Below are 18,337 nucleotides of genomic sequence, written 5' to 3' on the forward strand. Positions count from 1 at the left end.
CATCTTAAATTGGTTCATAATTTTATGACTCAAATTCAATAGATATATGTTAAAGAACCTACTAAAAGCCAGGAATTGTACTTGATTGTGTTACACACATAATTCCTCAATTTCATATTTTATAAAATCTCCAGTGATTATTACTAAACAAAGAGGAAAATCTATGAGAATACACTGTTCATTAAATAAGAATAAAGGTGTATGTATTCTCTCTAACCTTTTTCTCAGTCACAGTTTCTAAGCCTTACACCAATAAGTGCTAACTTTATACACAATGTGCCACATTCTACTGGTTGTCACATTTAACTAAGGTTCCTGTGTTTCTATTTAAGTCCTTTTTTAACCCTCTCTAGATCACCCCCGCACACAAACACACACATCCAGTGTGTTGTTATGAGAATCTTGGGGATACTGTTTATATGGTCAGGTAGACAGAGGTCCCAAGGAATAAGACTGTAATTAACTCTAGCAACATGAAATAAGATCACAGGTGGCTTCCATTTCACTAAATTCATAAATTTACATAAATTTCCTTAAATGTTTTTCAGTGTTTATCTTTCTTAAATTTTTAACTTGAATCACCACTGTTGATTCATTCTTTTTTAAAAATACTGTATTCTGTTGGATTTCATTGATATTTCTCTCTGTCTTTTCCTCTTTCTCTTTCTCCTTTCCTCCCTCCCTCCCTCCCTCTCTGTCTCTTTCCCTCTCTCTCTCTCTCCCTCTCTCCCTGCCTCCCTTTGTTCCTCCCTTTCTCCTTCCCTCCCTCCCTTACAGGTTCATCCTTCCTTTTCTGTCTAGCTATTAAATAACAGAACACTTAGTGCTTTCCCATGCCCGTTCCTTTTTCTTCTAGTATGTCTTCTTAGGTATATACTCCACCTCTCCACATTTGGTTAGCAGATTTATATCTCCAGACCAGACTTTGAATTCCAGGGCCATATTACCCATCTGTTTATTTAACATCTCTTCTTAGATATCTCAAAGTTATCTCATTCTCAGTCTACCTAAAATCAAACTCTTATTTTTGCATTAAAACTGATCTTCCAGTGTTCTTCTCAGTGAATTCCTGATGATTTTTGATATTTTCCTCACTGTGGGCACAGAGACTGCATTCCATTTCCAATGAAAATAATTATGTAACCATTACAGCCACACCATGTAAATATATGTTTTTACACTGGACCCTTGGAGTGACTTTTTCTTCTTTTTTTAAATAGATGATTTATTTAAAGGTATTATTTTATGAAAAGTATTTGATTAAAGCAAAATGTACTTAAAATTATGCTATATTAGTTATATACAATAATCTTAAATTGTATAGGTTTTAGTTTGAAATTCATGTTAGACCTTTAAAGCATTCCCTTAGAGAAATCACCTAGTCAGTCTCTTTCGATGTTTTCTCTTATACTGCTCAGATTCCATGGAAAAGATTTTTTCTACTTTCTGCTAGTATTAGTTTTCTGTCAGTATTCTTTGAGCTAAGGAAAAGAAGATTAGTATTTCCATATTGAGTATATAAGTTTCATTTAATCTTGTTTTCAGTATGGTACCTTTGCACCCAGTTATGCCTGGTATCTCACACTCTAGACTTCTGATTTTTTAAAAAAATCTGTTTCCTGTTGTTTTAGTAGAGTTTGTTGGGGAGAAGAATACTAATTATGTGTTCATTCTCCCACTTTTACAGGGAGTCATCCCTGCCTCCATGTCTTGCACATGCTTTTCCTGCTGAGTACTTTCTCCCATCTGAGTTCCTTAACTTTCACATTAATCCTTCTGTACTGTGCTCAAGTACTGAGTGCATACACTAAATGCCTGGAGCTCTGCCTTGGTAAATCTTCTCCAGGCTCCCCACATTACTTTTAATTCTTGTATTTCATCTGAACTATTTATTTAATAGCATGTGAGAATAGTAGCTGTTTGATTACATATTGGTCTCACTGGTTACAGGTAGTAATTCTAATTAGAGTTCACAAATTATTTCATTAGTCATTAGTAAAGGTCATTCTTTTTTTTTTTTTCCAGACAGGGTTTCCCTGTGTTGCCTAGGCTGGTCTCATTCTCTATCCTCCTGCCTTTGCATAAGATCACCATGCCCAGCAGTAGAGGTCATTCTTTGATAAAAGATGATACATATTTAAAACCATTAAAATCACAGGACAACTGTTAACTTTTATTTATATTAAAGACACATTATTCACAAATACAAATGCAGGTTGAGCACCCTTATCCAAGTGTTTGGGAGCAGAAGCATTTTGGATTTCATATTTTTCTGGATTTTGGAAAATGTATTTACATAATGAGATGTCTTGAGGATGGGCTCCAAATTGAACACAAAATTCAATTTATATTCCATACATACCATTTATACACAGGTTTCAGATAATTTTATACAATATTTGTAATGTATCTGCATTTTGGCCATAATTTGTCACATAACGTCAAGTATGGCATTTTCTACTTGTGATGTCATGTCAGTGCTCAAAAAGCCTCAGATTTTGGAGCGTGTTAGAATTTGAGATTAGGGATACTCAAGCTGTAGAAGTTTCTAAAATGTTAAAAAATATTCTAAGCAAATTGTTTAGTATTACATTAGTGTTAAGCCTTCTTTAACACAGGTAGTTCAAAGATAAGCTCTGCTTCTATTTGGTTTACTAATATTACGGTTTTTAATCTCAAAACAAAAGCTATTAATGGAATAATTTATTGTATAAATTCACACTTTTACAAAATTTCAATTTTTTGCTTTCATTTTCAACAGTGAAAGTTAAATTAGGGTGTAGTAGGCCATGTACAGAGATCATGTTCAAGTTAAGTTTTTGGTAGTATTAAACTATCTTCCTGATTTTTATTAAATAATTCTATGAAAATAAGATTGGAAGTTTCATTATGTCACCAGAAAATGTTATGAAATAAAAATTCAAATATAAGGTTTTGATTTCTAGTAATGACAGAATACATTTATTTTGCCTTATTTGGGGTAATATATAAACTTAAAGCATTTTGAGTTTTGATATGGAAAAGTTTTGGCCAGTTTACTTCCAAAGAACATTAGATAGAGATAACTTGAGACACTATTTGTGAGTTATTACTTATTTAGTAGTAATTACTTATTTAGTGACTGGATCTCTATACCTCTCTAATTTCAGTTCTCTTTCATCTGTTTAACAACTGTAGTGAATATATTTGGTGTAGGGGACAAACATCATTCTAGCACTGTCATGGTGTCTTCCCTATGTAGGTCAGCCATACTTTTGCACAGATTTTCATTTTAAATAACATATATACAATGGTGTTTCTTTAATCTATCACAATTTATAATTATTGCAATGGTGATTGAAAGTTGCAGTCATTTTACTTTTGTAATCCAAACTTGTGTACCTAAATAAAATAGACACGGAAATATGTAAGCCTACAGTTACTATTTATTGTGTCTTGTGACTACCTAATTATTGGAAATGAAAAAGTCAAAAGATTGAAAAGAGCAAGTACACCAGTGTTGAAATGTTAAATAATTTTGGTCATTTAGCATACATAGTGCTTCATCCTGTGTCATGAGTCAAACCTATTCTGGTGTGGGTTTTATTCAAGTAAGGGTATTTAAAATTTAGCTAGGCCTTGCTCAGCTGAATGATCTTGGAAACATTATAGGTGGAATGTTACTTTAGAGGAGTAAAATGCAGACCCAGCTGGAAAACACTGCAAGAAGCTGCAAAATTTTATTACAGGACTGCATCATAAAGAAGTTGAGCTGCATAATTATGTCCAAAGCAGGACAACTGCTCTGTGATCTGTGAAAGCTTATACAGTAAAGTAATATAGTTAGAACTGGCGTGGTTTCTATGCCTGTGAGAAATGACAAGGAAAGCATAATTTTTATCCTAAGTAAGTTTGCATTAATTTCATTTCACACCTGTGGGATTCCCTGAGGAAAGGTAGAAAGCCACTTAACAAATGCAATAAAATCAGTTTTCAATTGTTGTTAACTGTCATTTTTTTAAATTGAAAAATTAAAACATTAAATTTCAAATACCTCAAAAACATTACCACCACCACCATTATAAGCAAGCATTTGCTATGTTCCTCCTTTGTGTGACAGAGATTAATAGTGGATTTCAAAACCTCATGAATTTAGGTGGAAGAACCAACAACACTAATTACTCTTTTCTCATATAGTAAAATTCTTTTACGAATGAGGAAATTGGTATACAAAATTATTTCTGTAAATTACTTCAGCTAGTATGTAGATTGAACTGGAATCCACGGAAGGATCCACATCCCTTGCTATTAATCACTGCATCATCAAAATAAGACAAAGGATCTTCTTTTGGGAATGTTTTTAAGGATAGTAGTAAACTGCTATCTTTAAATATGGATGTCAGTAGCCTAAAGATTTAACCTTATATTAAGGCATGGGATCATTCAATAACAGGTTCTTTTTCTGCTCAAGTTAACCTGTTGTGTGATGATTTCGGCATGAATTTGGCAGGATCAATTTGAGGATTACTCAAGGATATTTATTACTTGTTTCAGGAACAGCATCTGTTGCAGTTGCAGGTCTCCTTGCAGCTCTTCGAATAACCAAGAACAAACTATCTGATCAAACAGTACTATTCCAAGGAGCTGGAGAGGTACCTGCCTTGTACAATGCCTTATATTCTCCTAAACTAATGAACACATTATTAGTTGTAATTACTCATTTATTCAAGGTCTCACATACTCTTTTATGTTTTAGTATATAATTATAAATGAATGCTTTATTGAAGATTTGAAGTATGGAGGCATATTTTTTGTAGAAGTTAGTATAGAAGTATAAGATATTTTTCACAGGTTTAAATTTGAAAGATTATCAGATGTTGTCATTGATTTTTATTGTGCATATTTAACATGTTATGCAAGAAAAAGTTTCCAGTGTATGATTATATATGAAAGCCTTTAAGTATTTAAGCTTGTATATCTGATGCTGACTCTTAGTATTCTCCACTTTCAGGTTCAAATATTTTCTTAATTTTGCTTACAATTTAATCTGCACATATATAACAACATATGTTTTTAAGACTTTTTTGTGGTACTTGGGTTTGAACTTAGGGCCTTGCTCTTGCTAGGCTGGTGCTCTACCACTTGAGCCACACTGATAGCCTTATTTACTTTAGTTGTTTTTCAAATAGGGTCTTATGTTTTTGCCAGAACTATCCTGAACCACAATCCTCCTATTTATTCTTCCCATGTATCTGGGATGACAGATACACATCACCACACCCTACTTTCATTGGTTGACATGGCGTCTCATGAATTTTTGCCCACGCTGGCATCAAAGTGCAGTCCTCCTGAGCTCTACCTCCCTAGTAAGGTAGGATTATAGACTTGAGCCACCATGCCCAGCCAAGAAATAATATTTTGAATTAGAGACTTATAGTATAACTGTTCACATACAAAAGAACTAAAACAGTTAAATTATTGTATCAGTACCAAAGTATGCTATTTCCTGTTACCATTGTCTACGATTTTATCATTTGAAAGAAGAAAACGAAATTCCAGTGATAATAGTTCAACTCCAAAATAGAAATAAAGATGTTAGTTTTATTGCAGGAAAACTGTCAAAATCTGTCTAGAATTATAGAGTGTAATAAATGGGACGTACTTTGTGGGTGTATAAATGCTTTAAGAAACTTTTAAGTTTTCAAATTTAATATGACTATAAAAGCAATATGTTACATTTCTAGAAATTTGTATACATTGTATTTTCGTTTTGCTTGAACTAAAATTTAAATGCCAATGTATAAGTATGTAAAAGTATTCAGAATGTAAATCCCAAGTTCACTTTAAAATTGATACAAAAATCAAGCTTAAATATCAACTTTACCATTAAGTTCTTTGAAATATTACATGCTATATTTAATTTTAGTAATCCTCTTTGAACTTCCAAAGGTATTTGATGAATGGCACAGGCCAGTTCTTGATAGTCAGCAAGAAAAGAGGTATTTGTGGTTGGATGATTCAAAACTTGCACTTGTTTGTTCTAGAAAAGATACTGGAGTTTCACAGATGTTCACAAAATTTACTAAATACCAAGAAATGATTTATTTAATTTTGCAATAAATTTCACAGCACTTCCTGTGTTGAATTAAGAGAGTAAATATATGCTAGGGAACTTTTTTTGTCAGTTTTATTCTTTTGCCCAGTTGATCAAGTTCCCATCCACATGTCTATGCTTAGTTCTTCAAATTCAGATAGAGGAACTTGAGCCTAACAGTAAGCAATACGGTAAAATGAGTAAGATAAACTAGTTCATTCTTTTAAATTTGGTATTTTCCTGTTGGAGCAAATCTTGATTATGTTAATAGGACTGAAGATACTGACAGTCAAGGATATCACTGGCTTATCTATGACAAAATGGCAAACCATATAATACTGGTTCTGTTGTACTAAGAAGAATAAATTATCTGGTTTAACCCAAGTGTGACAAAATACTTTGCTTCTAGTGTGAATGAATGAGTACAGAGCCATTTTTCAGATCCTTATTAACAAAGACAAAATGAGGTGAAATGTAACCCTTGACAAGCTATAGTGTGGAACAAGTTTTGAAATCTTTGTTTTTTTTCTTTATAACCTCTTTTTCAGGCTGCTTTAGGGATTGCTCACCTGATTGTAATGGCCATGGAGAAAGAAGGTTTACCAAAGGAGAAAGCTATCAAAAAGATATGGTTGGTTGACTCAAAAGGTTTAATAGTCAAGGTAAGAATTTGTCATTTTTAATATGAATAAAAATCAATATGCCTTTCTGGATAGTCTTCTTCTACCCACCCCCCCAACTCTTATACTGTGTTAAATGATAAGCCATTAAACATTAAGAATCATGTCACACAGATATACTAATATTCTTCTGAATGAAGAAGAAAAATAAGGCTCCTGAATAGATTCCATTTGTGGGCGTATAGGCCTCTCAAAAATCTATGGCTTGTCAGTCTACTTGAGTTAATTTAGTTTCCAAATGAGGCGGTTGATACTGATAGAGATGAAATACATTAGCACCCTTTAGTAAGAGCTGTCTGTCAAATTGTACACTAGCTAGAAAGAAAGAAGGAAACTAATGAAATAGCTACTCTTTATCTGCTACTTTCTGTCAACAAAATTCTTAAGGATTTGAAACAGAATTCCTGAGAGAACTTTAATAAACAAGCTGTTTGAATGTTAACTTAACTGAGTCTCAGTTTTTCTAGCTTTAATACAGATATTAATAAAATCTACTTCATCATGTTGTTTTGAGAACTAAATATGAATAGGTATGTGACCATGTTGCTATATAGCTAGAAGGCATTTTTATTACTTATACTACCTATCGATCACTCTTCTTCAAACTGCCAGGAAAAAGTGCATATAAATTCTCTATCTCTGTGAAGCCAAATTTTAAGGATTAACTAGTGATAAGGAGTGTCTTATAGAATATAACAGAAATAAATGTGAGTGTGTCAAAACTTTCTGGAAAGCTGTTTTATGTATATACAGAGTTTATACTTCTGAGCTAATATTTTCCATTCTAAAATCTATCCCATAGAGATATTTATAATGTTTTATGTATGAGAATGTTTTCACAGGATTATTTATAATAGTGATACATTTTATCATAGGTTAATTGTAATGGTGACACTTACCTAGATATAATTGCAAAATAAATTGTGGAATAGCCACGAGTATAATAGCATATAATATATATGTTTATAATTGTTTTTAAAGAGTAGTGAATGACACATTAAAGGATTAATAATGTTAGGTTAAAAATAAGAAAATAACCATATTTCATGTAGCTTTTGAAAAAATATAGTTATGTCTAAAACTATACAGGGAAAATATCAAATACGTATGACTTCTATTGTTATTATTATTTTGTGGTGCTGAGGATCAAGTCCAGGGCTTTGTGCATACTACATAAGTGCTCCACCACTGAGCTATATCCCTAACTCCTAAAATTTATATTATTTTAGTACTCTTTTGTGTATTCCAGATTCTTAGTAATTACGCTCACTTAAAGCTAGAAAAATGCAGCTTTATTGACAAGTTTTGCCTTAAGTGAAGAAAAAGTATATGCATAACTTATATGATAGCAAATAAGTATGTATAGAAACTTTCAGTATAAATTTCTTGTCATAAAAATTGCTGTTGCTTTCAAGAATCAGCATAAATATAAAAATTTGACTGGAGGTATGTCTCCTCTCCAGTGACTCCTTAACAAGAATGAAGTCCTGAGTTCAAACTCTAGTCCCACATACAAAAAAAAGTTGTTCACCATGGTCATACATATATGTTGTGGTCTTCAAAAAACATTTAGGAATGGAATTTCCTACATATCAAGCATTATTCTAGACTCTAGGGGCACAATAAGGCCCTTGATTGCAAGAAGATTTGAAAAATTCAAGCTACAACTCATAGTACTATATGAAAGTGTTGTTTCAGAAATGTATGCATGGTGCCATGTTGTACAGGGAATCATACTCCTAATTACATTAAAGAGGAGAATGGGAGATGGCTGGGGTGGTACATGCCTGTAATCCCAGCTACTCAGGAAGCAGAGGAAGGAGGATCACAGTCCAAAGCCAGCCCGGGCAAAGTTAGTATCTAAAAACAAACTAAAAGCAAAAGGACTGGGTCATGGCTCAAGTAATGAAGGGCTTGCCTAGAAAGCACAAGGCCCTGTCCTGAGTTCAATCCCTAGTACAGGGGGAAAAAGAAAAAAGAAAAGAGGGTATTAATACTGAGGAAGATCCAGAGACAATGTGTTTCCTCAATTAAGTTAGAAAGGAAGAGTTAGGAGTTAATCTGGAGTCTCCGTGGAGATTTTAAACTTCTAGTATCTGAAACTGAAAGAAGGGAAGTGTGGTGACAAGTTCACTGATTTTGATTGAAGCTGAGGATTATGTCATCTCTTTAGATCTTCAGAATCCTACACAGTGTCTAGTACATACCTAACAATCGCTAGTTTGTTAAGTGAATTAATTAACAAATGGCTTTCCAGGAAGAAGAACCATCATGTGCAAAAGAAAACATTTTGGTATAGGAGACATTTAAGGGTTAGGTTGGAAAGGAAATAGATGACAAATGACAGAAACCTGAACAATTGAAGAAATGTGTGCAGAGGGGTTTCCTCTTTAGTGGCTGTGATGTCATTGTGGAAGAAGGATTGAAATGCAGGAAAGTGAGAAAAGGAAGCTAGTCACAAAGCTGTTGCAGTAATTCAGATAAAAATTGAGGCCTGATGAAAAAGGAACCCTCTTACACTGCTGGTGGGAATGTAAACTAGTACAACCACTCTGGAAAAAAATTTGGAGGCTACTTAAAAAGCTAAACATTGATCTACCATTTGATCCAACAATACCACTCTTGGGGATATACCCAAAAGACTGTGACACAGGTTACTCCAGAGGCATCTGCACACCCATGATTATTGCAGCACTATTCACAATAGCCAAGTTCTGGAAACAGCCAAGATGCCCCACTACTGATGAATGGATCAAAAAAAATGTGGTATCTATGCATAATGGAATTTTATGCAGCCATGAAGAAGAACGAAATGAAATGTTATCATTCGCTGGTAAATGGATGGAATTGGAGAACATCATTCTGAGTGAGGTTAGCCTGGCCCAAAAGACCAAAAATCGTATGTTCTCCCTCAGATGCAGACATTAGATGAAGGGCAAACACAACAAGGGGATTGGACTTTGATCACATGATAAAGCGAGAGCACACAAGGGAGGTATGAGGATAGGTAAGACACCTAAAAAATTAGCTAGGATTTGTTGCCCTCAATGCAGAGAAACTAAAGCAGATACCTTAAAAGCAACTGAGGCCAATAGGAGAAGGGGACCAGGAACTAGAGAAAATGTTAGATCAAAAAGAGTTAACCTTGGGGAGAAATGACCCAAGCATTGTATGCGCATATGAATAATAAACCAATAAAAAAAAAGAATTAACCTAGACGGTAACACACACACACAGGAAATTAATGAGAGTCAACTCCCTGTATAGCTATCCTTATCTCAACTTGCAAAAACCTTTGTTCCTTCCTGTTATTACTTATACTCTCTCTTCAACAAAATTAGAGATAAGGGCAAAATAGTTTCTGCCAGATATCGAGGGGGTGGGGGGGGAGAGGGAGGGGACAGAGTGGGTGGTAAGGGAGGAGGTAGGGGCAGGGGGGAGAAATGATCCAAGCATTGTATATACATATGAATAATAAAAAGATAAAAATTATAAAAAAAAAATTGAGGCCTGACTGGAGCTGAGTGAAAGAAGTTTGATTCAGTAGATTTTAGGAAATTGAACTGCCATATTTTGTAACTGAATAAACATCAAGAAAGAGTAGGGTAGAGGAAGAAATCTGGCTGACCTCCTTAGCTGTGAGAGTAAGTGATCTACCCATAACATAAAAAAGAAACGAACAGATAATGAGATCAGTTTTATACATACAAATTTAGGGCATGTGTCAGTACTTAACATGCAAATGTTCAGTTTGGCATTGGAGATACAGGATTGACCTTCAGCATAAGGATCTGGGCCAGAGACAGGGATTTGGGGGTCATAAGCATGTAGATAGTGGGAGCCATACAAAAACTATATGAGTTGTGTTGTCTTAGGAACGTAAAACATTCAGGAATCCAAATAGTGAAAGTCTGTGACTGTGGTTTTCATTTCTGGTTTCTCCTGACATTTTCATGTGAAATATGTATAAACATACAGATTTGAGAATAATTTTTTGGCAGTACTAGAGTTTGAATTGAAGGTCTCATGCTTGCTAAGCAGGCACTCTACCACTTGAGCCAAGTCCCTAGCCTCTAGATTTTAGCATAATTTTAATATAGGTTTACTGAGCTGAGACTCCCTAAGTTCCATGGATTATAATATGTAGAGTAAATAAAATTGTTGGCTATACCTACCAGGACTCTTACTTCAGGTCTTTTACTTGCCAAAATAAAAGTGCATATATTGTGCTTGCCAAGATAAAATTATGTTTTAAAATTTGTTATGCATTTACTAGCTTGTGAACTGTTTAATATAAAAGACGTTAAGTTTCGATTAATCACTTTTTTCCGTGTTTTTGAAGTTGAAATTCTTGTATTGATCTTTGTTGCACAACTAATAAATCTTAGAATAAATAGAAAATTAGTATAATCTTGTTTTCAAATTTACATTTTCTGTGTTTGGTATTCTTCATTCTTAATACTTATACAACAATTGCTGAAAGCTGATATAATTATTTTATTAACTTACAGTGTATTTATAATATATTAAGAATCATAAAGTTTTAAATAGAAAATTTTCTTGGTAAAGCCCCTTTCACATATTTTTTAATCATTATTCACTTTTTTATTTTTTTATTTTTATTATTTATTATTCATTTACTCACACGTGCATACATTGTTTGGATCATATCTCCCCCCTGCCCCCCTGCCCTCCTCCCCGAACCTCTCCTCTTTCCCCTCTCACTACCAGGCAGAACCTGTTCTACCCTTATGTCTAATTTTGTTGAAGAGATGACATAAGCAGAATAAGGAAGACACAGAGTTTTTGCTAGCTGAGTTAAGGATAGCTATATAGAAAGATTCCTAGCTTAGCTTTCGTGTACAAATGTGTTACAACCCAAGTTGATTTATCTCTAATTGAGCTTTTCACTGGTTTCTGATCCCCTTCTCATATTGACCTCTGTCACATTAAGGTTTCTGTATTAGTTCCTCTGAAGTGGGGACATCAAACACTTTCATGTTTTGGGTTTTCTACCTATCCCCATACCTCCCATATATGCTCTCCCCTTGTCATGTGACCTAAGTCCAACAGCATTGCTGTATTTGCCCTAGATCTAAAGTCCACATATGAGGGAGAACATACGATTTTTGGTCTTCTGAGCCTGGCTAACCTTGCTCAGAATGATCTTCTCCAGTACCATCCATTTACTTTCGAATGATAAGATTTCATTCTTCTTCATGGCTGAGTAAAATTCCATTGTGTATAAATACCACATTTTCTTGATCCGTTCATCAGTAGTGGGGCATCTTGGTTGTTTCCATAACTTGGCTATTGTGAATAGTGCTGCACTAAACATGGGTGTGCAGGTGCCTCTGGAGTAACCTGTGTTGCATTCCTTTGGTTATATCCTTGGGAGTGGGATTGCTGGATCATATGGCAGGTCTATGTTTAGATTTTTAAGAAGCCTCCAAATTTGTTTCCAGAGTGGTCGCACCAGCTTGCGTTCCCACCAGCAGTGTACAAGGGTTCATTTTTCCCCACATCCTTGCCAACACGTTGTTGTGGTGTTTTTGATGATGGCTATTCTAACAGGGGTGAGGTGGAATCTTAGTGTGGTTTTGATTTGCATTTCCTTTATGGCTAGAGATGGTGAGCATTTTTTCATGTGTTTTTTGGCCATTTGAATTTCTTCTTTTGAGAAAGTTCTGTTTAGTTTAGTTGCCCATTTCTTAAATTGGTTCATTGGTTTTGGGAGAGTTTAGTTTCTTAAGTTCCCTGTATATTCTGGTTATCAGTCCTTTGTCTGATGTATAGCTGGCAAATATTTTCTCCCAGTCTGTGGGTGGTCTCTTCAGTTTAGAGAACATTTCTTTTGTTGTGCAGAAGCTTTTTAATTTTATGAAGTCCCATTTATCCATCCTTTCTCTTAGTTGCTGAGCTGCTAGGGTTCTAGTGAGGAAGTCCTTGCCTATACCTATTACTTCCAGAGTGTTTCCTGCTCCTTCCTATAGTAACTTCAGAGTTTTGGGTCTGACATTAAGGTCCTTGATCCATTTTGAGTTGACACTAGTGCAGGATGATAGACATGGATCTAGTTTCAGTTTTTTGCACATGGATAACCACTTTTCCCAGCAATATTTGTTGAAGAGGCTGACTTTACTCCATCATATATTTTTGGCTCCTTTATCAAAAATGAGGTGGGTGTATTTGTGTGGATTCATATGTGGGTCTTCTATTCAGTTCCACTGGTCTTCATATCTGTTTCTGTGTGAGTACCATGCTGTTTTTATTGATATTGCTTTGTAATATAGTTTGAAGTCAGGTATTGTGATACCTCCAGCATTGCTCTTTTTGCTGAGTATTGCCTTGGCTATTTGCAGTCTCTTGTGTTTCCAAATGAACTTTGGGGTATATTTTTTAATCTCTGCCATAAATGTCATTGGTATTTTGATGGGAATTGCAGGAAACATCTGGATTGCTTTTGGTAGTATAGCCATTTTTACTATGTTGATTCTACCAATCCATGAGCATGGGAGATCTTTCCGTCTTCTGTAGTCTTCCTGGATCTCTTTCTTCAAAGCTGGTAATACTCATTGTAGAGGTCATTCACATCCTTTGTTAAATTTACTCCTAGGTATTTGATTTTTTTTGAGGCTATTGTAAATGGAATTGTTTCCATATATTCCTTCCAAGTTTGTTCGTTGGTGTATAGAAAAGCTAGTGATTTTGGTAGGTTGATTTTGTATCCTGCCACCTTGCTATAGCTGCTTATGGTGTCTAAGAGTTTTTGGGCAGAGTTTTTTGGGTCTTTATGGTATAGGATCATTATCATCTGCAAATAAGGATATTTTGACAGTTTCTTTACTGATTTGTATTCCTTTTATTTCTTCTTCTTGCCTAATAGCTGTGGCTAGAAATTCCAGTACTATTTTGACTAGGAGTGGGGAAAGTGAGCACCCTTGTCTCGTTCATGATTATAAGGGAAATGGTTTCAGATTTTCACCATTAAGTATGATGTTGGCTGTAGGTCTGTCATACATAGCCTTTACAATGTTGAGGTACTTCCCTTCTATTCCTAGTTTTCTTAGAGCTTTTATCATGAAGTGGTGTTGGATCTTGTCGAAGGCTTTTTCTGCACCTATTAAGATGATCAAGTCATTTTTGTCTTTGCTTCTATTAATGTGCTATATTACATTTATAGATTTGCATATGTTGAGCCACCCCTGCATTCCTGGGATGAAGCCAACTTGATCATGGTGGATGATCTTTCTGATGTGTTGTCAGATTTGGTTTGCCATTATTTTATTGAGGATTTTTGCATCAATATTCATTAAGGAAATTGGCCTGTAGTTCTCCTTTTTGGAGGTGTCTTTGTCTGGTTTTGGGTTGAGAATAATATTGGCTTCATAAAATGAGTTAGGCAGTGTTCCTTCCTTTTCTATTTCGTGGAACAGTTTAAGGGGGGTTGGTATTAGTTCTTCTTTAAAGGTCTGATAGAATTCAGCAGAGAATCCATCAGGTCCTGGACTTTTCTTTTTTGGGAGACTCTTTATTGCTGCTTCAATTTCATTTTGTGTTATAGATCCATTCAGGTGATTAATATCCTCTTTGGTTCAGTTTTAGATGGTTGTAAGTGTCTAAAAATCTGTCCATTTCTTCATGATTTCAACTTTATTAGAATATAGTTCTCAAAGTAGTCTCTGATGATCTCCTGGATTTCCATGGTGTTTGTTGTTATCTCCCCTTTTGCATTTTTGATTTTACTGATTTGGGTTTTTTTCTCTCCTAATTTTAGTTAGGTTTGCCAGGGGTATGTCAATCTTATTTATTTTTTCAAAGAACCAGCTTTTTCTTTCATTGAATCTTTGTATGGTTTTTTTGTTTCTGTTTTATTGATTTCAGCCCTTATTTTTATTATTTCTCTCCTTTTGCTTGTTTTGGGATTTGCTTGTTCTTATTTTTCTAGGAGTTTGAGATGTAGCATTAGGTCACTGATTTGAGATCTTTCTGACCTTTTCATATGTACACTCATGGCTATAAACTTTCCTCTTAGGACTGCCTTTACTGTGTCCCATAGATTCTGGTAGGTTGTGTTTTCATTTTCATTAACTTCCAGGAACCTTTTAATTTCCTCTTTTATTTCATCAATGACCCGTTAATCATTGAGCAATGTGTTGTTCAGCTTCCAATTGTTTGCATGTTTTTTGTTATTTTTGTTTTTGAGTTCTAGTTTTAATGTATTGTGATCAGATTATGTATGGGATTGTATGTATGGGATTGTTTCTATTTTCTTATATTTGCTGAGGTTTGCTTTGTGTCCTAAGGTATCATCAATTTTGGAGAAAGTTCCATGGGCTACTTGAAGAATGTATATTGTGCAGAAGTTGGATGAAATATTCTGTAGACATCAGTGAGGTCCATTTGATTTATGGTGTGATTTAGTTCTAGGATTTCTTTATTGATTTTTTTGTTTGGATGACCTATCTATTGGTGATAGGGTCTCCCACTACCACTGTGTTGGAGTTTATATATGTTTTTAGGTCCTTCAGAGTATGTTTGATGAAATTGGGTGCATTGATGTTGGGTGCATATAGGTTGATAATTGTTACTTCCTTTTGGTGTATTTCCCCTTTTATTAGTATGGAGTGTCCTTTATCTCACTTGATCAATATAGGTTTGAAGTCTACTTTGTCTGAGATAAGTATTGCATGTTTTCGGGGACTATTAGCTTGGTAAATCTTCTTCCAGCCTTTCACTCTCAGCCAGTGCTTATTTCTGTCTATGAGGTGGGTCTCCTGTAGGCAGCAGATTGTTGGATCTTCCTTTTTAATCCAGTTTGCCAGTCGGTATCTTTTGATGGGAGAATTAAGTCCGTTAACATTAAGTGTTAGTATTGATACGTATGGGGTGATTCCTGTCATTTAGTTGTCTTTGTTGTTTAAGGGTTTGATTGTGTGTAGCTCATCAATGTTACTCTCTACTTTCTTGCCTTTTCTTCTCCTCTGGTTTGTTATTGCCTGTCCTTTCATGGTTTTGTTTGCTTTCATTTTCTGTGTACAGAATTCTTTTAAGAATCTTTTGAAGTGGTGGCCTGGTGGTCATATATTGTTTCAGTTTCTACTTATCGTGGAAGACTTCTATCACTCCATCTATTTTGAATGATACTTTTGCTGGGTAGAGTATCCTAGGGTTGAAGTTATTTTCATTCAGTGCCTGGAAGACCTTGCCTCATGCTCTTCTTGCTTTTAATGTTTCCATTGAGAAATCTGCTGTGATTTTGATGGGTTTACCTTTGTATGTTATATGTTTTATCTCTCTTACAGCCTTCAATATTCTTTCTCTATTCTCTGTCCTTGTTGGTTTAATGATAATATGTCGTGGGGTAGTTCTATTTTGGTCAAATCTGTTTGGTGTCCTGGAGGTTTCTTATTCCTGAATGGGCATAATTTTCTCAAGATTTGGGAAACTTTCTGTTACTATTTTGTTGAACATATTACGCATTCCTTTTGCTTGTACCTCTTCTCCTTCTTCAATGCCCATAATTCTCAGGTTGGGTCTTTTGATGGAGTCAGTGAGTTCTTGTATATTCTTTTCACAGGCCTTTAGTAGTTTGACTAGTAGTTCTTCAGTTTTTCCTTTAATTGCCATTTCATCTTTAAGTTCTGCTATTCTGTCTTCTATTTGTTCTATTCTGCTGGAATGGCCTTGCATTTTGTTTTGTATTTATGTTTCATCCTTTTCTGAGGTTTTCCATATCGTGGGTCACTTCTTCTTTAATATTGTCAATTTTTGTCCTTAATTCATTAACTCTCTGTTTATGGTATTCTCTGTTTCAGTTTGGTGTTTATTTAGTGCTCCTGTGATTTCATTTACTTGTTTTTGTGTTTTCTGATAGTCTTTATTTTTGTTGTCTTGGAATTTCTTGAGTTTCTCCTGTATGTTTTGGTTGACCGTGTCTAGTAACATCTCTATGAAATTCTCATTAATTACCTCCAGGATTTCTTCTTTCAAGGTGTTCTTGTGGGCTTCATTGGGTTCCCTGGTATAGTTTATCTTTGTTTTGTTGGAGTCTGGATCTGGGTATCTGTTTTCTTCATTTTGCTCTGAATCCTGTACTAATTTATTTTTGGGAGGAGAATGGTTTCCATCCCTTTTTTTGTCTTCCCATATTTCCACTGGGTACCATTTCTGTCCCTGGTCTATATGTAATTTAGTTTTAGCTGAGTTACAATATCAGTACTAACAAAACCAATAGAGAAGGAGAAAAAAAGAGAACAAAAAAGGGAGGATAAAAGAAAGAAAGAAAAGGAAAAAGAGAAAAAATGTGAGAGATGCTGGGCGATCAAACAACAAACCAGAGAGCCAAACCCTTAAAGAAAGGCAAAAAAAAAAAAAAAATCACTGTTTCTGGAGCAGTAGAATTACAGTCTTAGTTGTTCTTATAGTACTCCTTTAGCATCCAGTCCTGTCTGTCTATGTCTCTTAGGCAGGTTTGATGCCCTCCTGTAGTGGCCTGCCATGTAGCAGCCTGGTTGAGCAGCTATCGGGCAAGCCTGTAGAGCTGGGGCCTGGCAGGGCCCAAGGGGTGACAGGGCCAGCGCAGTGTGGATCCGGTGGTCCCATGTGGTGCTGAGGCCTGGCAGGGCTTGAGGAGTGGGGATCCCAAGGGGTGGGGATCCTGGTGGAGCGTGGATCTGGCGGTTCCATGTTGAGCTGGGGACTGGCAGGCTGAGGGTCGTGGAGCCCAGTGGAGTTGAGCAGTGGCTCTGCGGGCCTATGGGGTGGGGACTTGGTGGGCCGGCTCTTCTTTTAGTAAATCGTGGCATGGAGAAGCCTTCCACAATGTAGGGGTTCAGAGTGCAGAAGTTTCGGCTCTCCCTGGTGCTTTACCTCAGTCAAGTGTGTCTCCAGCATCTCAGCAAGGTCCATAACTCACAGAGCTCATGCAGTCTGCTGCTTTGTCCCATTGGCCATCTTGGATCACTCCCTTTTCACATTTAAAAAACATTAAAGAAAGCCCAAAAAACTAAAACGTAAACTATGGTCAACTCATCTTTGGAGTTTTATCACCATTATAATAAATAATTATTAGTCTAACATGTCTTCTGTTTTCATTTTCAAAAATCACAGCTACAGCATTTCTGTCATTTACCTCATATATACAATGGAAAGAGTTTATGCTATAGAATATCAATATTTTGAACAATTCATCAGTATCATACAAATGATTGAAATCCATTACCTCGTCACTAATGATACTTAAATGCCTTTAGTATTTTATAGCAGAAATATTGATAAACCATTCAGTCATGTAATTGTAATGCATTTTAATATAAATAAGCTAGTATTCACCTTAAAACTAAAACTTAGAGGGATAACAAAAGCAATAAAGTGGAGAAAGGAGCCTTGCCAGCATGACTGGTATTTGCATTTCACAATGATGACTTTGGCACAATTTAAGGGAAGAACAGGAAGCCACAAAACAAACCAATTCAGACCTAACCTACTTTTTAAATAAATATATTTTGGTATTTGCTAAAAAACCAAGTTAATGCTGAGACAGAACACTTAAAACAAAAAGTAGGATGTTAACCAATACCAT

At 35.2% G+C, this 18,337-nt stretch overlaps 1 protein-coding gene across 1 annotated transcript in view; it reads left to right on the top strand.

Annotated features, from left to right (window-relative positions):
- Me1 (malic enzyme 1) overlaps positions 1–18,337 on the top strand; it is a 177,720-nt gene that overhangs the window by 136,485 nt on the left and 22,898 nt on the right. The window contains exons 8-9 of the mRNA XM_074078882.1: positions 4,534–4,631; positions 6,622–6,735. Coding sequence (XP_073934983.1) covers positions 4,534–4,631; positions 6,622–6,735 — 212 coding nt within the window. The remainder of the gene's footprint in view (positions 1–4,533; positions 4,632–6,621; positions 6,736–18,337) is intronic.

This window comes from Castor canadensis, chromosome 1, assembly GCF_047511655.1.
Source record: "Castor canadensis chromosome 1, mCasCan1.hap1v2, whole genome shotgun sequence".
NCBI lineage: Eukaryota > Metazoa > Chordata > Mammalia > Rodentia > Castoridae > Castor > Castor canadensis.